At 41.9% G+C, this 23,916-nt stretch overlaps 1 protein-coding gene across 1 annotated transcript in view; it reads right to left on the minus strand.

The window, feature by feature from the left end:
* Positions 1-23,916, minus strand: part of LOC137912750 (protein TANC1-like) — an 87,485-nt gene that overhangs the window by 39,778 nt on the left and 23,791 nt on the right. The window contains exons 3-6 of the mRNA XM_068756886.1: positions 21,704-21,808; positions 10,994-11,127; positions 8,715-8,904; positions 5,231-5,542 (exon numbers count right to left, since the gene is read on the minus strand). Coding sequence (XP_068612987.1) covers positions 5,231-5,542; positions 8,715-8,904; positions 10,994-11,127; positions 21,704-21,808 — 741 coding nt within the window. The remainder of the gene's footprint in view (positions 1-5,230; positions 5,543-8,714; positions 8,905-10,993; positions 11,128-21,703; positions 21,809-23,916) is intronic.

The raw sequence follows: 23,916 nt of genomic DNA on the forward strand, positions 1-23,916 counted from the left end.
AATCAAATCATGCCTTCATATTAATTTTCATGTCTGCATCTCTCTTGATTTAACAAATGTTGGAAAGGACAGCACATTACACCCACTGCAGGGGTACAGCCGAAAGGAAATGTAGGATGTGATGTGTTGAGTAAGGAGACGCACACTTCCGACAGTGTGGCAGACTGATGGCTCAGTGTTGTAGGAACAGCCAGCTGGTGATCAGAGTCACCCAGGCATGAGCTGCTGTCAGATGCTCTGCATCCGTGGTGGAAACACAGAGACTCTGATGGAGCTTTGACAGTCAGAAACACATTCATCACTCGTTCTTTCGTTCTTAATGTTTCGATGTGGTGGGCCAACCTGCTGTGCAAATGAGCAAGCAAAGGGTCTGAGGTATGTCTGTCTGCACTGCAGTGTTATTAGTAGTAGCCACTTTACGAGAGTATCAAGGACAAGATGCAGTCAAAAGCATGCTAATATTTACTAATGGCATGAAGTCCTATCTGGATATACAGATGGTCCTCACTTAACGACGCACCCATTTAACGACAGCTCAGAGTTATGACGGGTTTTCCGAAGTTTAAAAGTACAGTGGAACATTAGTTATCAAACATAATTCGTTCCATAATACTGTTCAAAAATCGATTTGTCTGAAAACAGAAGCTATAGTTCCCTTAAGAAATGATGAAAACCAGAGTATCCCTTTCCAAAGCACAAGATAAATGCCCATGTACATGCCAACAGTTATATTAATATGTAACTACTAAACAACAGATAACACATAAAAGTGTTATCTGTTGTTCTGTACTACAAAAAACAAAAGCATAATAAAAGTTAATTTAACCCAATTCTGTATCATTTACCGTATTTTCCGGATTATAAGTCGCGGTTTTTGTCATAGTTTGGTCGGGGTGCGACTTATAAATCGGAGCGACTTATATATGTTTTTTTTTACAAAATCTGTGAGCGCAGAGACAGTAGCCTACACATTTCTATAACAGGTGTTACAGGGAACTCTGTGACCCGTCAGAATCTGTCGCGGTTTCTGGAGGTTCAGAGTTATCTGTCACACCTGTTATCTAAAAACACCAATTAGAAGGGCTGATTGAAAATGGCGCCGAAAAGAAAGTCATATTCCGCGGCTTACAAGCTTCAGATAGTGAAATATGGAGCCGAAAACGGCAATCGAGCAGCAGAAAGAAAGTTTGGAGTGAGCGAAAAACTTGTAAGGGACTGGCGAAAAGCGGAGGTTACGCTTACTGAAATGAAGAAAACAAAGAAAGCTAATCGCGGGCGACAAGCTAGGTGGCCGCAGTTGGAGGAACGAGTTCACGCATGGGTGCTTGAACAACGTGCTGCTGGGAGAGGTTTGTCAACGGTGCAGTTGCGTCTCCACGCCCAGGTGGTTGCCAGGGAGGTGAATATAAACGGCTGTGCGGGAGGACCTTCTTGGTGTTACTGCTTCATGCAGCGCAAACGCCTCTCTATCAGAGCTAGGACGACACTGTCCCAAAAATTGCCAGCGGACTTCCAAGCCAAGGTTGACAGTTTCCGCGCGTTCATTGAAAAGCATGTAAGTGATCACAACGTGACACCGGATCATATTATTAACATGGACGAGGTCCCCCTCACTTTTGACATCCCCATGGGCCGAAGTGTTGCAGAGAAAGGGCAAAAAAGTGTGAATATCGTTACAACTGGTCATGAGAGATCACACTTCACAGTGGTGCTGGCATGTTGTGGAGACGGATCAAAACTGCCACCGATGGTCATTTTCAAACGAAAAACCATGCCAAAAATCCAATCCTCCTCAGTTGAAATCGCCGTGAACGAGAAAGGGTGGATTGATCAAGAAATGATGAACTTGTGGCTTACAAAGTGCTACAATAAGCGACCGGATGGCTTCTTTAGAGCACGCAAAGCTCTGCTTGTGATGGATAGCATGAGAGCGCACATCACACCACAGTTAAAAAATAAATTAAAATTTTTCAACTCCATACCTGCCATCATCCCTGGAGGCTTAACCAAAATACTCCAGCCACTTGATATCTCCGTGAATAGGAGCTTTAAGTCAGTTTTGCGTAACCTGTGGGAGCAGTGGATGACGGATGGAGAGCACAGCTTCACGGCAACCGGGAGAATGCGCCATGCAACTTTCCTGGAAGTCATTGAATGGATCGACAAAGCATGGGCTTCAGTGACAACCGCAACCATCCTGTCGGGATTCAGAAAGGCTGGAATAATTGGAACTGCAACTGACGACGAGTCTGATGTAAGCGACGTAGAAGAGGAAGCGGCGTCTTGTCTACCTGCCGAGTTGGGGGAGTTGTTCAAAAGTGACACAGAGGATGAAGATTTCCTTGGATTTCGTGATTCGGAGTAAAACCTGATATTTTGGTAAACGTGTTAGCATGTTCTTTGTGCTATATGTTGTTTGGTGTTGGATTTTATCAAATAAATTTTCCCCAAAAATGCGACTTATCCTCCAGTGCGACCTATATATGGTTTTTTCTTCTTAATTCTGCATTTTTTGGCTGGTGCGACCTACAATCCGGAGCGACGTATAATCCAAAAAATACGGTACATACTATTTTGGCTGCAGTGTCGGGAGGGAAGGGAGGATTATTCCTTTGAAAGGGAGTCCTCCTCCATAAAATGACTGGGTTTTACCCCTTCTCTTTCTCTTTAGTTCAGCTTTCTTAAGAAAAGTCTAAATCATTAATTTCTCCATTCCATACTGAGCAGCAAGATCCAAGACACAAATGCCATTTTAATATTTGGAGATTATTTCTTTCTTCAATTCAACAGTTGTTCTCACTACTTTCCTCTTATTTTCCAGTCGTATTACTGTTGCCTTTCTTTGGATACATGACTAAAGGGCTTTAAGATTTCCTTCAGCTTTGATGATGATGATGAATATATTTATTAGATAGAATGTTAGAGCAGTACAAGTACAGTCACACAGTAGCATGTATTACAGTACAAGTACAGTCAAGCACCCTGTCTAAGAGGAGCATTTCAAAAAAGCCCTTGCGGTCTTGTTCCCATTGAAAGTCCTTAGTACATAAGTCATCGACATTTATCAAGACCAATAAAATAAAAATAAATTACTCCACAGATGCAAAATAACAATAAATTAGACAGACACATAATATGTACAATGTAGGTGGACAAAAAAAAGGGGGGGGGGGGGGGGGGGGATTGATCCGGAGCGAGTTGTGATGACTATCTCCGTTTCTGCCCCCCTGAAAGGTGTATTTTTAGGGCTGTTTTGAAGGAGGCCATCGAGGTGCATGTTTTGAGGGCAGGAGTCAAACAGTATTATAAAAAGATGATTTACCCATGTTTGTCTTATAGGAGGGGGTAATCAGGTTGTTGTTTGAGCTCCCTCTAGTGTTGTGACTGTGGGTGTCACTAAATCTTTGAAGGTGTTTATTCAGGTATGCAGGGATTAAGGGGACTGAGGGCAGAGCTGCATTGACTATTTTAAATGCCAATCCCACTTTGAGTTGTTTAACCCTGTCTTCTACCCTGAGCCATTTAGCAAAATGTCTAGGAAGAAGGTGGGTCATGGGCCCCAGATTGAGGAGTAGCCGAATCAGTTTGTTTTGTGAAGTTTGGAGCCTGGTTTTCAGGGACATTTTGATGTTGGAATACCAGGAGGTGCTAGAATAGTCAAAAAGGGGCTGAACGAGGGCTCCAGAAAGAGTCCGGAGAGCACGTTTGTTGACAAAAGTAGACAGTCTGCAAGGAACACACCACTTTTACATCGCATTATATTCTCTGTGCAGATGCTTTGCTAAAGGCAAGTTCTAATACGTCCATTAAAAATTCAATAGGAAGAAGAGATGTCTTAGAGAGATAAATAGGAAAAAACACAATGATATAGTGTTGACATGAATAGATACAGCACTTGTATAAAAACTAACCCAAGGCATTTTGTAGAAACAGTAAATAAATTATGCCTAAATATTGGCAGCCGTAGAATTCAAATGTGTGTGTGTGTGTGTGTCTGCATATTTCAAGGATTGGCATTGATTTTCAAATATTCAGTCATTATTTGATTATGTATAGACACATACATACAGAGACACATCTGATGCTGAAGTGTTAAAGCTACGTATATCATGTACACACAACTATTTTATATTACCTCCGACAAAGAAATCTGATTGGCTTGATTTGCTTTTCTGTTTGTTGGCAGGATTACGAAAAAAAAAAAGTATAGACAGATTTGCAAATCGTAAATATATTACATTTCGATGATGTTCCAGATGAGGATCTGGATCAACATCTGGGACTCTTTAACATTGTGAGATAAGGCAAAGAACATTCTGACCACTGTAGAGGTTTGCAATCTTCAAGCAATCGTATATATTGATGTTGCTGTATTTCTAGCATCTAGTCAATGTTAACAGAATGCATATAGAACACACTCACCTGCGTATGGAGTTCAATAAACAGTATGTGACTGAGTTACCAACTAAACTGCAAGTCCTGTCCTTAACTGCCCTTAGCGAGGGATACAACCCAGCAATAAGTCAGGGCTTCATTATTACTGGTCTTCATTTTTTGTCTCAACTCAGCCTTGAACTTTTAAAAGAAGATCTAAGAAGAGTGTATTTCCAAAAGCAGGAAGAGTGAAAGCAGAAGGAGCCAGCGTGAGGGGGATCTAGGTATGAAAGGGGGGGGGGGGGGGGGGGCATAGCGAGTGATATCAACAACTGTGACAGCTGTGTGGATACGCCAAGCTGAGCCATAACAGGGAGGTTTCAGGGCAGGAATGCAGAACAGAACAGCCAGACAGCGGCTTGCTTTACGTTCAACATATCATGCAGGGTCGGGGCGCAACATACAGCAGCTGCCTAATCCCAAACTTCTGCCTCCATACCCCAGCCCTTGTTGAAAAGCACAGTTTGACTTGTGAAAAACACTAACTTCTTTTAGTCTCTTTATCTACACATGCTCTTTCCTGTCTGTGTCTGTCACTTGCAAGGACTAGAACTGGCACAGCCGTTGTCAGCCTCAGGCATATCATAGCATCACAACCCTGAATTGACTGACAATAAAATATAGTGAGACATCCAAGCAGAATCAACATTTACCGTCAGCGTGACAAAACGTTTCTGGGAGACGAGATGAAATCTTCAGTTAAATATTTAATGCATAGTGTCTGAGATAAATATACATATTCATTCTACTTCACAGAAGACATCCAGATGTCAGAGGCTCAAAAAAGATCTCTTACCTGCTACAGAGTTTGGCCTCGGCATCATGAGGGAAGAAGATGTTTGTGCTGGGTATGGAATGGGCCCTTCAGACGAGTGAGATGGAGGTTGTGGTACTCCTGCTGATGTGTTGGACTGCGGCTGCTGGTCTGGCCTGGATGGGGTGTCGGCCGTGGCGCTGTTGGAGTCTTCTTCTGCCACAGGAGAACAAGTGTCCACCCGCACACTTTGTGACAGGCCATGGTGTCCACTGCCCCTCAGGCTGCCATCCTTGCTCCACTCCAGACTGGAGCCACTCCGGTCATCATTCTCCGAAGAACTAGTAATGGTGGCTGAGAGGAGAGGAAATTATAGCAGGAAAAGCAGGAAAAATGAAAAGAGTAGGCAAGAAATGTGAGCTATTTTTTGCGCAAGCAATGAACACCTGTCTGTCTTCATCTTACTATTTGAATAACTACACACCTTTCCTCATTGGCCTTAACATTGTTTACCATCTGCTTTCTGTGCTACACTTGTTTTCTTCTTTCTGAAATTCAAAATGGCATGAATTCTTGAATTCATATTCTGAACTAAGAAATGTTGATTGTCTTTTGATGAGAGAACCTTCTGTACTATAGAACATAATTCCCATTTAAAACATGAGAAAAATACAAGAATATGGTAAATAAGTTCTGTTAAAATTGTCCTCTGTGTTCTTCTAACACTCAAGGCCAACCATCTAATACGATTCAAAATGCTGCGTTAAGGCCAGAGCAGCATGACAGGCAGATGGACACGGAATCATTAACAGAGCAGAGTCAAAGGACTAGAACTGATTGGCCAACTGGCTGTGTTTGCATCACACACTGGTGATCTGGATTTTATAATGCCACAGTATGTTGCATCATCACCAACATAACACCTCGTGACTGCTATGCTATTTAGCCAGGCCAAAAATGAAGTCATTCACAAAACCTGTCGTCCGAAGACACGCAATAGTGGTCGCCGTGGTATGTGAGAGGAAACATGCATTGTTATTTGTTTTGCCAGAGGTAGTGACTGATTTAAGTCCATCTCCACCCACTTCATGCATGGACTCCCCGTGGGAGTTGTATGGAAGAGTTATGCATTGCTAAGTCTCCCCAATTCCAGCAACCTGAGCTTCAGACACAGGTCATGGCCAAATTAATGTACTTTTGTCGATACAACACAGTCCGGCTCTTTCACATGACTGCACAATCTTAGCAAAGCAAGTGGGAGAGATGTCGTAGGCAAACGTCACATCATATCATTCCCTCACAAAGCAAATCTTTATTCAACACAACCATAGTAGATTTATAATGAGACAAGCTACGAAACATGTGGCAGAAGAGCCTGTTAATCCTGGGTGGCAACATGTCGAAGTAATATGCTGGAGGATACTATATGACAGTTCCATAAATTATTTAGCAGCTAGCTCTGATATTACTCTGGGGGGCAGAATGACTGACTCATAATCAAATATGTCAACTCTGCACTATAGCAAACACAAGAAAATGTGTTATTCCTGGATTGGTATAGTACTTTTGTACTGCAGAACAGCCATGTCCGTTAGTCTGAATGAGCAATAAACGTGTTCATAGATGGTTCATACCAGAAAAAGGACAATGATAATCCTTTTTTTAAAAAGTGAACATTTCCCCCCCGACCATAAATAATAATCCAGAATTCAGTCCACATTTGGCCACAAATGGTTTCTGGTTCTGATTCACTGTCAAAGTGACACCAAAAGGCGGTGTGTATATTATAACGATTTGCTATTAATTTCATTTTTCTAACCGCTTATTCCGCTATCGGGTCGCGGGCCAAGCTGGAGCCAATCCCAGCAGTCAATGGGCGAGAGGCAGGGGACACCCTGGACAAGCCGCCAGTTCATCGCAGGGCAACACAGAGACAGACAACCAGCCACACACACACTCACACCTACGGGCAATGTAGCGTCACCAATCAGCCTAGGCTGCATGTTTTTGGTGGTGGGAGGAAGCCGGAGAACCCGGAGAGAACCCACGCAGACACGGAGAACATGCAAACTCCTCACAGAATGGCCACAAGCCGGAGACGAACCTGCAACCATCTCTCTGTGAGGCAACAGTGCTTACCACTGCGCCACCGAGCCGCCCTGCTATTAATTCTTCTAATATTTAATACCAGTTTTCATATTGAGACATTAACTTTTAGTGATTGAATCAATCGTGGGTAGGAAGCATAGACAAATTAATGCATCAATAGACTACATCGTATTCATGTCAGCCTCTGCAAACCCCCAGATGTCGAGCAGGGTTGTAACTAGAGACACAATACAACGTCAAACCGCCACCTCAATGCTCTCTAACACCGGAACAGCTCTATAAAAACTCCAGCTCTCAGAGGATGAATACACCCCGACAGAAAGGCTCTTCAGTCCCAAGAAAAATCCAAAAGGTTTAACAAAAAGATAGACGAGTGACAGAATGCAGGTGACACTTTGTGTACATGAGGGAACGGTCATAGCCAGTTTTTCTGTCAAATGCTGTAATAAATGAAAACAGTTAAATACACAAGTGGAGGAATCTGTTCTGACAGAAACCCTGACCAGAATTAATGAAAAATGAAAAGAATAATGTTGCTGAGAGGTCAACAGAGCCTTTGCCACTACCTATGTTTAAATGGAGCCTTAGGACTGAGTTAGTCTTTGTGAGCTGTCTTTGCTTAGAGGTGCGTTACTATTGCGTGTGAGCTTCTGTTACACTGTGCTCAGAGACAGCTCAATTGTGATAAAGTTAAATTCAATTCAAACTGTATTCAAGACACACACAGAGGGGTCCATAGTGCAGAACACACATATACATATAAAAACAAAACAATAAATAAAGGCATAAACAAACAAGGCAGGACTCACAGCCTTAACTCCGCACATACAGGCTAGATCGCCAGTGTCTCCATAGCTTGGATGACAGCCTAACAGAGCTCTTGGCAGGATTAGAAAGTGCAACGATGATGCTGTTCATAGAGTCTGTTAACCTGCACATAAATCTGTACATCAGGTTTCGTAATACCGCAGGTTATTTGTTATAAAATGACCTAAGATATTTGGTCTCCTTGCACTCTTTCTGTGATATTCCAGACAGATAGAAGTCAGGAAATACCAGTTTGCTGTCTTCATTACTTCTCTCAACCAGAGTTAAGATAGTTTTTGCATTGTACTTGATGTCAAAATCAATTCCGTACTGTGAGTACATTCTTAGTAACTGCCTTAGACCAGCACTGCTTGGACATAGGACCACCAAGTCATCTGCTAGCATGAGGTGGTTGATAATACAGTCTCCATTGATACACCCTGCATTACAGGCATTCAATTGTACAGATAATTCACCCATAAAAACATTAAGAAGGAAAGGGGATAAAATGCTGCCTTGCCGTACATTGGCCACATGGAATGGAGAGGAAATAGAGTTGCCCCATACAAGTTGTTATTTGGCTATGGTGATGCAGTTTGGCATTCCTCACCTATGATCCCGCTGTCCTTGCTCTCAAGCGTGGAGCTGGGACTTGTGATGGTCCCACAAGGGCTGGAGCGCCTGAGAGGCGGGCGACTGGTCGTGCTGTTGAGTGTGGAACATGGGCTGTTGGTGCTAGGAGATGCTGTGCTGCTGGTTAGGGTGGAGCAAGGACTGATACCCTGGCTGGTCACAGAGCACTGGGGAGAAGGGGGTGGGCAAATGGGTTAAGGTGCATGACGAATGTGCTCCACTAATCAAACATGTCAATGAAGTATGAAGTAATATAAATTGTAAGCTGGAACAACTTGTTAACATTTTTTCAGCATGAGCAGCGATAAAAAACAAACTAAAAATACTTCTACAATCCATATTTGGAAAGAGAATTGAGAAACTATTAAGGGAATATTTGGTCCAGCTTCACTGCCTAGTTGGCCTGGATCATGTGATGATGATGATGATGATGATGATAGAAAATATCCTCTGAAAAACAACCATGGATTCATATGCGAGGTTGGGATGAATGCCAAAAGGAATAAGTGCTGCAAATGGAGAGAAGCTTGAAAATTACACACTCATATGTCTAAGGTGAATAAAATAAGCCACTTCACAATGGAGTCTGTGCTTTGTCGTGAGACAAAAGACACCACTCTCATGCCATCAAGCGTGTCTGACAACCACAAAGCAACAGAATCTTTGAACTAACTGACAAAGGAAGTAATCCAAGTTATAGCTGGTTTGTCCTGTTCCCACTTCTTCCTTCAACTATATTCTGGTTATACACAATATACTGCTGCTCGGTCAGGGCATCCTCGTCTCATCATAAGAAGAACCGAAGCATTTGAACTTTTTCCCACCACAGAGTCTGAGTCCATCTCAGTTAGTTTTGAACCAACTCCACCATCCTCATGTTCCCATGAAGTCGGATTCATGCATAACGTCACCCTGGAGCTCTTTCTATATCAACCGTTGGAAATAAAAAGACACCAGTTGGCTTATCAAACAACATTCACCAAAAGGCGGTGTGTTTCCTTCAACAAGCTCTGCCAGCTGAAATCCCAGCAAAGCATCGCAAACTGTTTCTAAACTTATACCTAGAGTCAAACTTACAAACATGCTATTTAGCCTCTTTTACTTACTGCATATTGTTACTGCAAATCTTTGAAAATAATTATTTACTTCAACCTGAATAACGACAGAACATTTGCAAACAAATTCAGAAACAAATAGATTTATCAAACAATATAAATCTTTGCTTAAAACAAGTCTGCAGTATTTAAACAAGAACATAAACATGTTCTTTTTTCTGCTACAGACAGCTAACCCAACTGAACCCACACAACGAGACTATTAATACTCATTCTAGACATATTGTCTTCTAGATGTTTGGGAAACAAAGAATTTAAAAGATGGAACAACGTGTTGAACATCAACTATACAACATCCACCTGTTTCAGCATTTCTCAGCAAATCAGTGAAAGCCAAAATGTTTGACATTTAATGATTTTTGTAAAGAGTAACTAACGCTAATATCCTGAGCTAACTCCATGTTGTAAAACAGCAGCACGGAGATTCAGAGAATTGCAGGCAGATGCTCCTCTCAGACGGATCTCTTTAAAAATAAAAACACTCACACACACACACTCACACACACACACACATTCACACGAACAAACAAGAAGAGAGCTTACACACTCATCATGTTCTAATTCCTAACATCTTATTAAATATCTTAGAAGTGCCACTTTCCTGCAAATTTAGTATGAAAACATGCCAGAGACACGCCAAGGAAGAGAATATGCTAAGCCTCCCTGGGTTCTTCACAAAACCTCTGCTTAATTAGTGGAACCAAACAAAGTAAGGCTCAGACCTTACATATCTATTTCTGGACCCAAGCTTGGACACTCCTGTTACATACTTAAGAGCCCCTGGAATAGCACTCAACTTCCTGGGAGACACATCACACAGTGAAATAAAACCACCCATGTTAAATATGCTGTTTCTTTACCATGTCAAAACAGTTTGACAGTTACCGTTGTTTGTTGTGCCCCCAAAAAATAAAAAATAAAAATCCCAGAGGTGCTTCTTAAATCTCCTTCCAAAGATAATATGCAGGGAGGAGAAACGATTCAAGCTGCAACAAAATAATCCATTCTTCTCTTACAGTGTCACAACTTCCCTCCTCTTCTCATCCCTCCCTTCTCTCTGTCTATCTGTGCGCTGCAGCAGTGGCAGCAGTTGCTGTTGCAAGAGGGAGGGAGTTGGACTGGCAGGAGAAAATTAAAATACCTTCTTTTCATTTTTGTCGTCCATAGGTATGCGTGCCGTACCCGGGATCCCTTCTCCTAGTAAAAAGCCCAGCCTTGTCATCAGTTCCTGAGTAGCAGGGGAGGAGGAGCTTGGTTGTTTCTCAGCTTGCGGCTCTAGAGAGGAAAGAGAGAGAGAGAGAGAGAGAAATTCTCAACGTTAGCATGCAGATTCACTCCCTCCGCTGGATGGCCCACACAGGGACACGATGCCTGCCCTGCCCTCTCCAGCTCTGCTCTAAAATGCACTCTTGCTGCTGGTGATGTGGTGCAGATGCAGAGAGGGAGAGGGAAGAAGAGCGAGGGAGTGAAAGTGAGTGAGTGTGGCGGGGGCTACGGTGTGTGTGTGTGTGTGTGTAAGAAAGAATGCAAGGTTTTCTAATAGTCTGATTATATTTGAATGTCCCTCATTGTTAAAGCAGCAGAGACAATTCGTGTCCTGCAACGTTCCTCAAGTGCCAGTTCCAGAGCTTTCTGGTTGTTTACTGCTCTCACTCATAGAGCCTCTGAATATCAATGAGTGGACATGAGTCTTTCTCCGACACAGCTTAAACCATCTGCAGTCTTCTCTGCCAAGACTGAATACTTAGTTAGAGTGCAATTTCAGGCTTGAGCTGCCATCAACAAGGCAGGGACCACTTGAAATGTTTTTTTTCTTCCTGTTAATACATATTAACATTTGAGACTCTAAGCACAAACATCTACCTGTGCTGAAACTATTAAAAAGATCTGTACCATGCAACTCTCATGTGAATATGATAAATTAATAAAGGTTGAATTCCTGAGTATAAACAGAGTGAGGAGACATAGTAAGAGAGAGAGAGAGACAGATGTCCAAGGCACTGAACAAAAGCTTATTATATAGCTCTCTGCTCAGCAACTGCCCTAATCTCTCCTTCATTTTCTCCTTTACCCTGCTCCTTTCACAGCTATTAATAATAAAAGCCAATCTGATTAAATGCAGTGTCCAAGTCCGGCACCACAATGTACTGCCAAGACCCCATAAGGTCAAACTCAATCCATTCGTCCCACGCACATATACATCCTTGAAATCCAAAAGCCCATTAACAGATAACGCGTTCTCTTCGTTGTGAATATAAATATATTCATTAGAAATGAAATTCATTTATTGAAAATGCTGTGTAACATCCAACACTGAAGATTAAACTGGAGGACACTTGAACATGCTTAAAAAGTGCTGTTGGTGAAAACATCCAATTCATTATATCAAAAGCAATCAATGTGCACTGGTCTTCATCCCGCCCTCAACAACTTCCTAATCCTTCATAACACCATTCCTACCCTGTCACATTTTTTCCTTACAGATTTGACTGCCATCATGAATATGTCTCATAATGCCACTTTTCTGGTTTTATTAGCGCTGCCAATGAGAGTCAGATGCTGTTCAGTGATCAAACACTTTGGTTTCTCTGTCTATCAGAAAGGAATCTGGTTCTGATGAAACTTCTTGTCAGGGTGGATCTCAGGCCAAGGAAGGGTTGATTAAATGTTCATGCATGGCATGAATCACTTTATTGGGTTAGCTTAATTTCTGAATTTTGGGTTCATTCATTCATTCATTCATTCATTTGATAGGGACAGTGCACATTAATGAACATCGATACAGCATAATCTAATAGATATAAATATGCCGGATTTTAGCAAATATGCTAATTTACACCCGCAGTCCGCAGGGTTGGAGTATAATTCATATAAAAAGGGGACAGTTGGGCCTCGTGCGCTGTATTTTTCAAGATGAGAAGAATTAATCACTCTAGAACTAATTTGTAACACGTTTGACACTTTTATTAAGTGGCCCTGCAGTCAGAGGGACATCTGTCTACGGCTGAGTAATAAACTGAATATGCATCAAAAGTGACATCCAGAACCTCTCACAATTTAATACTGCTCATGTTGATTTATACTCTAATCTTCATGCCTCTTCATTCAGTCCAAATCAAAGCGCAGCACAGGATCACACCAGCACAAACACACTGGCAACAAATAGTGCTCAACCAGAGGACCTCGCATCTAAAAATAAATAAATAAAAAGCAGCATCTATATTCTATGGGTTCTTCTTGACAATGACGGACCAAACAGACCCTGTAGAAAAAAATATTTCATGACAAGGTCATATCACTTGTTTGGAAAATCACTTAAAAATTACTAACACTGTCAATTAAATAAGCATAACAAATAAATAACAAATTTACAGTATCATGACAGCATAATAACGTGGGCCGATTTACGACCGAAATCCCTCGGAACCAATTGTGGTCGTAAGTCGACGAGCCCCTGTATGCACGTCTCTCACCCATCTGTAAAATATGAGCATATAATATGTATCGTATGTTCATATCACTCTTATAGCATGACCAACAGTATTTGTTTGTACACTTTACTCTATGTATATTCTAATTCTGTATATTCGCATAAGGCATGAATTAAGAACCCTCTGTATAACCAGAAGTGATGGGGGGCTGATCAGTATGCAGTGATGTGTAGGGGCAGGGGGCAGAGTTCAGTAAGGAGATAGCTGTGGGGAAAAATACTGTTCCTCAGTCTGGTGGTCCTGGATCAGAGGCTCCTGAAGTGTCTGCCGGAGGGCAAGAGTGCAAACAGTTTATGGGTAAGGTGGGATGAGCCCTCGAGGATGCTGTGGGCTTGGCGCAGACAGCGTTTCCTCTGGATGTCCTCAATGGCTGGAAAAGGAGTTGGACAGTTTTCACCACCTGCTGGAGCATCTTACAGCCCATAGCAGAGCAGTTCCCATACCAGACAGTGACACAGCTGGTCAGGATGCTCTCATTTGCGTAGCCATAGATGTTCGTCTATGGGCTCAGTACACAGCTCTGTGGTACACCTGTGTTGAGTCTAATAATGCTTGAGCAGGTGCGTTCCTGACCTAACATGCTGCTACATAATCCAATGGCAGTGTGTGTGTGTGTGTGTGTGGGGGGGGGGGGGGGTCTGTAGATCAGAAAGTATATAATCTGATGACAATGGGGGGGCGGGGGGGTCTGTAGATCAGAAAGTACATAATCCAATGGCAGTGTGGAGGTGACAGTGTTTAATGCTGATCTGAAGTCAATAAACAGCATCCGTGCTGATCTGAAGGCGGTGTTGCGCGCCTTTAGCAGGACCTCCTTGTTCATCCATGGCTTCTGATTTGGGTATGTGGTGATCTGTTTCTATGTTGTAACACTGTCAGTAGTGGTTCTGATATGGTCCAGCACAGAAGAAGTGTAGGTGTCGATGTCCTTGTGAGTGCCGCGGGTAGCCTGAGACGCAACCATGCATTGTCCGTCCCTGCTGGGTACACCTTGATGGTTGTCACATCATGGAGCCCTAATAGACTTTAAATTGACATGGAACATCTGAACTATAAAATATTTTAAATATTCTCAAAATATTTTGTAGGTGATTACAGAACTACGTAAACTATGCAGGATTCACTTGGTGGTTTATTTAGCTGTTTTGGGGTTGGTAATGACCCAAAGCCACCATAAAAGTGTAGAAACATGGGAAAAGTGAGTTTTTCATAATATGTCTCCTTTAAAGGTCCCATATTATGAAGTACAGAAACAATTTTGGAAGAAATATATCTTACTGTGATGTCACAGTAAGAGACCATGCAGAAGATATGTGTGCATGTGCACTCAAGTTTCGGGTTTGTTTTCAGAGGCTTTTCTGACAGAGCTTTTTGAGACAGAAAAGAGGGACGCTGTCCTGCAGCATCTGTTTGCTATTTTGACCGGCACAGATATTTCATATAAGTGTCTGGGAACTGCATTAATTTGTGGAAAAAGAGTATAATATGTAATCTTTAAAATAAAAATGTTATAAGTGGTTGTTACCAGAACAGCTACCCCTCAATAGGAAGCTCTATTCTTTAATCTTTGGATAACCACAGCTCCTATATTGATCTGACAATAATTTAAGATTTATTGAGCAGCCATTGCGTTCATAAAATTAGTAAAATATTTGTTTAAAAACATCTGAAATCCTCTTAAGGGTAAACAAATGAGAAAGAACCATGATAGTAACACCAAGTACTGTCTACAGACAATGAACTGGGTAGTGAATACTGCCAGAAAATGCTAAACCGTGATGCTGCAATCAAGAGTTTTATTACTGTACACCTCACCCATTGTGCAGAAAAAGCATGACGTGATCCAGGGAGCTTTGTATAAACCGAGGTCATACAAGAAATGATAAAACTGGCACGTATTCTATCCCCATGTAGCCACTGTGTCCCTGGTCTATGTTCTCTAATTCTTCTAACAAACCAGATTATTCCATTAAAAACTAATGACACATCATAGCAATAATCCCAGGGCAAAGGACAACAATGTTGCAACGCATATTTAATCTATAGTCATTCTATAATATATCAAGTATTTTCTAATCCATACCAAAGCAGAAAAACACATTACAACAGCAAGGAATAGGGTACAGCATAGGATGCCAGCTCATCAAAAAACTGATACAAACACAAGGAACATATTTGTTACCAATCACCACCAAACGTTCACTTCTTTTGATTCGGGGAGGAAGCCAGAGAAAACTGCAGACCAGGAGGAGATCATGTCCAACTCCATTTTGAACTTTTTCACAAACCAAACACTTTCCTGCCGAGAGGCAACAACACGAACCACTAAACCACACTAAAAAGTCAGATAATAGAATTGATCAAGCACTAGCTGAGTCTTATTTCTCTTCATGAGGTCTCTGAAAAAGCAAATAAAAAAGGTTTCTGAAGGCGTCTGTCTGAAGCTGCAACATTAGGCCAAATGACAAGGAGCCATTTTACTGCATGGAGTTGGAATACAATAATGCGTCACATGAACAGCACAGCACTTTAAGAAGTAAGAACTAATAATTCCAAGTTAGCTGCTTCCTGGAAAAACCAGAGTGACTATATGACAGTCAAGTTATATTAACTCGAAAGGCTCCACAGATTTACCAATAATGAGCTGAAGTACATTCTGTGCAGGATCACTGGATTCTGACAGACCCACTGCAGCACAAGCACTTATAACAAAATTCAGATTGAATTATAACTTTGCATGAACTTCAGTTATCTATTTAATCAGCACTGCAATTGTGAGGAGTGTACGGGCAACTTGATTGAGCATTGGCTAACGCTAACCTGATGGATAAAAGCCTTTAGGCATGGAGTCTTAATTGGAAGATGGAGCATAGAGAGGAAAAACTAAAAAGCTTTGAGGAAATCCAAACCCAATAAATGGTCAGTGAGATCTTTGGGAAGGATCTAGAACACACTGAAGGTAACAGTTTAAGCCTTTAAGGTGAAGGGAAGTGGGCTTGGTTGGCTCTTATCTATTATCTTTAATTTTTCCTGGGGATAAAGCACCATCCAGAAGTGAAGCATAAATCAGAAGTTTGCAGGGACACTAATAATTACTCCAACTGAATAATCTTTTTGTAAACCATCAACTGCCAATAACTTTATCGATTCCTTAAGTTGTTTTCAGACATTTGCTGCTCCCACTTCATTAAATGTAAAGAGTTTCTTTGTTTGGATCATTTGTGATAATAAACAATTTGGTTTTGGGACTATTTGTCGAGTAAAATAAGAATTCAAAGAAATTTTGATGAGCATCTATCATGAAGTTTGACTCTTTTTTTTTAAACAGTAATTGTGAAAACTTCATCGGAGTAATTAATAATGAAAATAATCATAAATTTATTCTCTATTAGCTACTCTTCGTGATTCATTTATCCAGTTTATTAAGTGGATCCGTCAGAATGGTTTTCACGTAGCGTTATAATGTTCTAAGGGCAACACAAGCTCGAAGCCTTTTTGTGTCTTACTACAAAATTATGATTTAGTGTTTTAATTATTACTCTAACAACCATTATTTATGATACTATGACAGGCACGATGGAACTGTGGCAGTTGCGTTAAGCATTATGTATTCATGCGGAAGACAGGCATGAAGTAAAAATGGGTCTTTGTACAACATCGTTGTATGCTATCCTTGAGATATAAAAAAGGGATGCAGCTGGAACCACTTTTGGTTATTCCAGTAACCATACAGTAAATAGAGGCAAAAACAAAACAACATCATTATCTACTGGCCTGAGGAGGTTTAAGAGCAGGTGTGAAATAAAGACGAATTAAGAGTTAAGGAAGAAGAGTGGAGCAGAAGAGCCGTGGAGGAGGAGGGTGAACCTCATGAACAGACTGGCTCCACAGAGCTGTCTTGGCTCTCTCCCTGCAGAGAAAACAATCCAGCCGGTGCTCATTAGCAGCTGGAGTTTCATTACCACAACAGTGGAGTGTGTTTTAATGAACCCTCAATGAGAACATGCATCCTGCTTCCCCTGTTAGTTCCAAGGTATGAGGTGATGTGTCCCTCTAAAGCACGATGAACATTCTTATTTTACATTTCAATTCATAACCACAATGTCTTTTGCTGGACACAGATGGAGTGTCCAATGAGACATCACAGCAAACTGAGGTGAAACTGTTAATACAATATTAAGAAAAAAAGAGATCCAGAGTGGGGACGACAAGGTAAACACTCACTTTGAATGGGATCTTAGCTTGACACCATACTCTGCTGCCTGTTTTTCTACATGCATACGGATGGATATTCATCATCCATTTTAACTACAAAAGCACTCAGAGCGCAAACCTCCGCTAAGCAGCTCATTCCCCTCTTAATCGGATTTGCACCACCCACATGGTGATCTGGATCGTCATCAAAAGGTTATAAATTGTTCTTATTATAATAATGCATTGGGTTTATATAGCACTTTTCTGGACACTCAAAGATGCCAGATGCTTTGTATTGTGCATTATTCATACTTGGTGGTGGTGAAGCTACTATCGTACCAAAGTGCACCAGCCTGGGCCACCACCTGGGGCACCCCGGGGCACACTGACAGAAGTGAGGCTACGCCATTGGCCCTCCTGACCACCACCGACATTCACTCGCTCGCTCACTACATTCACACAGGCAACGTCGGTGAAGTGTCTTGCCCAAGGACACAACAGTGTACACATGTGCCGGAGCCGGGAATCGAACCACCAACCTCTCAATCATAGGACGTCCCGCCCAACCACCGTCGCCCCTCGGTACTTGGTATCTTTATACACCAACCATGAAAAGTAAAAGTGAATCGGAGTTAATGTGTATTTTTAAACTCATCTTTTGAATCGGTAAAAGGGGCTTTCAATGTTAAAATGTACTATTTTTCCTGCCCTCATTCTGGACCAGATCCAGAAGACATTTTAAACGATAGAGCAGATCAGACCCCTTTGACTGTGATTTTTGGAGAGCGAATTGAATGTATATTTTACAAGAAATAATTTGTTTTTTAAAAACCTCCATTATAAATGAATGGAAAAATCCAGATACCTATCTGAATGTATCAAGACGGGTATCCGGATCACTATCAAAATTTAATGGCCTAAATTAGACCAAGACCCATCTTCAGATTTTTTTTACATCAAGATCCACCCAGTAGTTTTTCCATAATCCTGCTAATAATCAGGAGAACATGACCAAAGCTTTCAGTCATTTTAAACGCATCTCTGCATCAGAATCTAAAAAATACGAGGAAGCATCCACACAGCAGTCACATCAAGGACGTGGTTACGACGTAGCTGCAGCCTGTCAGAACTGTGACTTTGAGACTTGGCATTAGCTTACTTCTGTTTGATGGCATCAGGACAGACAATCGTACAGCTAAACACAGCATTAACAGAACAGAGTCTGTGTTCGGTTGGATGTTAAGACTTTATTGACCATGTTTTGTTTTCTGAAATGACTCTTTATGAATCTAAATATGGCTGTAGCTACAAATGTTCTCACTGTGTGCTCCCAAACTACACACAGAGCCATGAATTGAACAAACGTCACATATTTACACTTGTAACGCATGTACAAGAAATAACAATAAAAGGTCAGATTACTACCAGCACAATCACAACAGACTAGACAAAACAATACTGCAGCCAGATTTAACTGGTGAGACTTCAGTTGGCCCACAGCTTCAGTACATGAAGAAACAGGTGTTGGGTGCTGAGGCCAAGGTCCCACTGCAGTTGTAAAAGGGATGTAAGAGGGAGACATAATTGTATGAGAGGACTGGAGCTGATCTTAAGGCTGATTGATAGAGACAGAGCTCTGACCACAGCTGAAACGATCTTGACAAGCAGACTGTTGGTCGCCCGTCGCAGATGACTTCTGCAGGCAAACACTCGTACCCAAACAAACAAAACAATATGGGAAACACAGATAAAATGAAGCCACAAATGTGCAAGTAGCTTCCTCATCCTTCCTCATTGGCAGACTGACATTGCAGCACTGCAGGTCAAATACATGCCGGCAGCCTATTCTGCCCGTCCACAACAGACAGCTCTGCCAGTATAACTCAGAAGCATAACAACTGAATGCAATAAAACTTGGCATACAGTGTAATCATATCTGAGAACAGTCATAATGAAACACTAACCAAGCTAATGATGTCTGACAATGATTAAAGTAATACGACAAAGTTGTAATATTGGTGCGTTGTTTCAAGACATCCTGGTGATTCATTGTTCAGCACAACACTCACCAAAAAGCTCATTCACATCTCCTGAGAACTCATTTTATTTGGGGTCGGAATGTCACTACTTCTCATGCTGTGAAATTTCCAAAGGATTTTCTGACTCAAATTCTTCCAGCATCGTATCAACATATTGATGCTGACCTTGTTAGACAAGCTCCAATGTCACAGAACCATCCAACCCTGTCTCAGACGGCAAAAAATCTGCACCGTTTATCTTCTTCGAAGTAGCAGACAACAGCCTGAAAGAAGCTTTACTGGGAAGGGGGGGAACATAGGTGTGCAGCATGTGACACAAATTGATCTATGCAGCAGGAATACATCAAATTCAACTCCAAAATTTGGAATCATCTTCACAAACTAGAGCTGAGCAATTGTATCGATTCTACGATATATATAGATATATTTTGATTCCCCAGATAATATCGATTTTTTTTTAGCTGCGAGTATCAATGCATTAAGCCCCATTCATCCCGTCCCGTCCCGTCCCGTCCCGTGCCGCACTGTGCAGGAAGAGCAATTAGGTCTGCCCACCGCTAGTGTCGCTGTAGAGCATTTCTAGCAAGTTAACCAGAACCGACGTCTTTCTCTTCCGGTTAGAGCGGAGCAATTCATAAGAATGGCGGAGAGTATAAATCCAGCGCCTGCATGCTTAAAAGCAGATGTATGGGAGCATTTCGGGTTTATTAGTGTATCGCCACAGCCCTAATATAAACACACAAAGTCAATAATAATAACGCATTGGATTTATAGAGCACTTTTCTTTAGAAACTCAAAGCGCTCAATATTGTGCATTATTCATTCAGTCCACACTTGGTGGAGGTGAAGCTACAGGGGCAGACTTACAGAAACGAGCCTGCCAATTTGCGCCATCGGCCCTCCTGACCACCACCGACATTCACTCGCTCACTACATTCACAAGTCACTGTTAGATTGCCTCGAATAACAGAAGAGGCAGCAATAGCATCTGTAATTTCCTGTATACCAGCACTTCGATCAGAAGCTTCAGCAGCAGCTTAATTAATTAATCACTGCATAGATTAATAACGGTCCACTCCTGTTTTCTTTGTCTTCTCGTTCTGTGCTGTGCTGTTGTCTCTCTTTAAAGCTGTCCGGTTGTGGGAATTGTCCTTCGGTTTCGGTTCGGTTAGTTCTTAAAGAGTTTAGTCTCGGTTTCGGTTTCATTGAGTAACACATTTATTAATGACTCTCAACCTGTGAAAAACGTGTAACATAACAAACAACAAACTAGGATAGGTGCTCGGGCCTAAGTATATTAATTCAACAAAAAATCATAAAAACAAAAGTGATTTATCCTTAGTTAGGCAGAAACATTTTTTTGTACAGCTCATAAGATTAGCTTTCTAATCGTGCCAGCTCACCAGCTGTCATGGGATAACATTTATCTGGCGTCCGTTGTCCGACGGTAGCCGGGTGCCAGCTGAACGTCTGCCACACCCTCCTGCCTTGGTATGCAATGGTCAGCACACTGAGTTCCTACTGTCTGCATGTGAGGCATGTAGAATTAGAGGGTACTACTCTAGTATTTTATTTAACATAATGCATCCTAAATCGCCGGTTAAGCATGAGGGAAGAATTTAAGGCTTCTCTGCTCTGCTGGAAATCAAAGCAGACCACTTAGTGAAACATTACCCAATACACAAACATACGCCCAAAACAGCACAGAGTTAACAGGAACAAGCAGCAGCATCACCGAGAGCACACCTCATAAACCATGGAAACACGAACACACACCTGTCCAGTTATGAAGAAATATAAGGTCCATCAAACAAACCCAGCTTCAGTGAGCCGATCTTCACACAGCAAACAAACTGGCTCCTTTGTAATCTTAACACACACTTAAAAATAAACACAGCACAATCGTGTGTTTGCATTAGAGAACACATGCTTAAGCTTGTTTACAACACTCATACTACCCCTAACGTCAAATTAAAAAGACCTTTCCCTGACCTTATACTACAAATGGAGCCAGAAAACCTGGTCACAGTCTGAGAGGAAAGTTGTGAATGACAGCTAACAGGTCTAACCGGTGCCAATCTCACCAAAGAAACAAGCACACACTCACAAATGAAAAGCAAAACTCACCATGGTGTGAAGATTCCTTGTTGTCGGCCACCTTCCTTAGCGCTGAAACGATGGCATCAGAAGGAACGCGCGGACTCTCCACATATTTGGGTTTCCTGATCGGACCTGATAGCAGGAACCAAAGACACGGGGAGAACGAGATAGAGACAGAGTGTGCCAGACAGAGAAAGAGAGAGAGAGGGAGGAATGAATGCAAAAGAGGAAAGAATGGGAGAAAGAGAGAGAGAGAGGGAGAGACAGAGTTCTTGCTGGATTAACGTGTTCCAGATGGGAATAGAGATGAGATGCAGTGGTGTCTTAGTTGGACAAGCTTGGATGCACTGTGTAGCTCACAAAAAGTCTCTCTCTCTCTCTCTTTCTCACACACACACACACACACACACACACACTGACCAGGCAGTAAATGCAGCTAGCCATCTTGTGGAACATAAACAATAGCAGGAAACCACAACAATTACCCTCCTCATAAACTTTCAAATGAGTCTTCACATGTGCCCGTATAGAACAAATCAATGACACTATAACCTCAAGGAAACGTTCACAGCTAAAGGCAGCTCGATGATCTATATGACAGAGGTTTGTTTTAATTGAGGAGTCGAGCCTCTGCTGCTTCACACCGTGACGGAATTAGAAAATTCCACAGCTCCACACAGAATGTTTTCTCACTGTGCCAGACTTAAAGATAAACCACTGACCTCCCCGCTTCACTTCTACCTACTCGTTCAACTGCAGACCTTGTTTTACAACAGTCACAATATTTGCAACATGCAAAAAAATATATATGCATGTTGTATTTAAAATATTCTGTACGCTCAGCTTTTTAATGCACCTTAAATAGAAATTATCATTCGAATGGAAATGTTCCTCTGAGTGGTAGTAAAGGCGTACTAATCTTTTCTTAGAGTGGTACTATAATTGTTTATATATGCAGGAGATCCAGCGCAGACACTAGACTAAATACTGAGCCAAGAAGCAAAGCAACAGTAAATCCATGGAAACAGCACCAGCATGTCTCCCCTTGTACTATCTTCATGCTACACCGACCCTGACCTAATATAACCCAATCTAAACCTGCTTCCTTTAATCAGATGAGTGTGCACTATGTGGAACTTTAGTCACAACATAGAAATCTGAGTGATCAGGGATAGCAAATTCCTGTTCCAACACTCGACAGCTAGCCCCACCTGCAAAGAAAGCATCATCGCCATGTTCAGATCAAATACTCTACAAACCACAGCTGGCAACAGACACTAACACTGAAGGTTACAGTATGTGTGCGTGTGTGTGTTGGGGGAGGGGGGGGGGGTCCTTGTGAGGGGAAATTGTCTGGAAGTATCACTGTAACAAACGAAGCACGAGAGTCTAAGTCAGCTTGATGCACAGTGCCATCTATGGATACGCAACTTAAAATGCATTAGTGAGGAAGGAAGTGATACCTGAGCAGAGCTTTGCCTGAAGCACGAATCTGTGATATACAAGCAGTAAAAACAAAACACTACTAACAACTCTAGGTCTAAAAGTATTCAGATTAGGTCATAAAAAGTTGTCCCTCACAGGAGCAGCAAGCAGTGGCTGTTATATGTAGAGCAGAAATAATTACGATGCGTCTTTCAAAGCACCATGATCTTACAACTGGATTTCCAATATGGTAGGTGAGGTCTCAGCCTCAAGAGGATTGATCCGGTGAAGAATTTGCAGAAGCACTCCAGGTCAACCGTTACTTGAGCAGACAAAGCCAAAGAGTGTGTCGTGAAAGCCGCCGTTCATCCGGACAGTCAGGCGAAGCCCATTAAGCAGGAGTCACACTGCTCCAATTAAAAAGGCTACAGAAAAGCAGAGGCCGTGTGCGAGACACATTTAGTTCAGGTAAATATCTTGGACCAAATGCTGACTGCCAAATATGTTCTGTTGAGTGCATTTCATTCTTTTTTAAACACTGGGGGCATAGCTGGAGTAACTAAAGCCATATGCTTATTATTGGGTTTACACAAAGTGCCAAGAGGAACCCCAACATGTGAAACAACAAACATATGGCTGCTTTTCAAGAGTATATTTTGGCCACATCAGATGGCTGAATGAACAGGTTAAAGATCCTCCATCAAAACTCTAACATCTGAGCAGCAGCACATGGCAAAGCATGTACGGGTCCTTTCCACTGAAAATCTGATCTCAAGATTTAACAGGGTGTCATTACCGCTTTGCCCTTTTAGATG

The sequence above is a fragment of the Brachionichthys hirsutus genome, unplaced genomic scaffold (assembly GCF_040956055.1).
Source record: "Brachionichthys hirsutus isolate HB-005 unplaced genomic scaffold, CSIRO-AGI_Bhir_v1 contig_790, whole genome shotgun sequence".
Taxonomy (NCBI): Eukaryota; Metazoa; Chordata; class Actinopteri; order Lophiiformes; family Brachionichthyidae; genus Brachionichthys; species Brachionichthys hirsutus.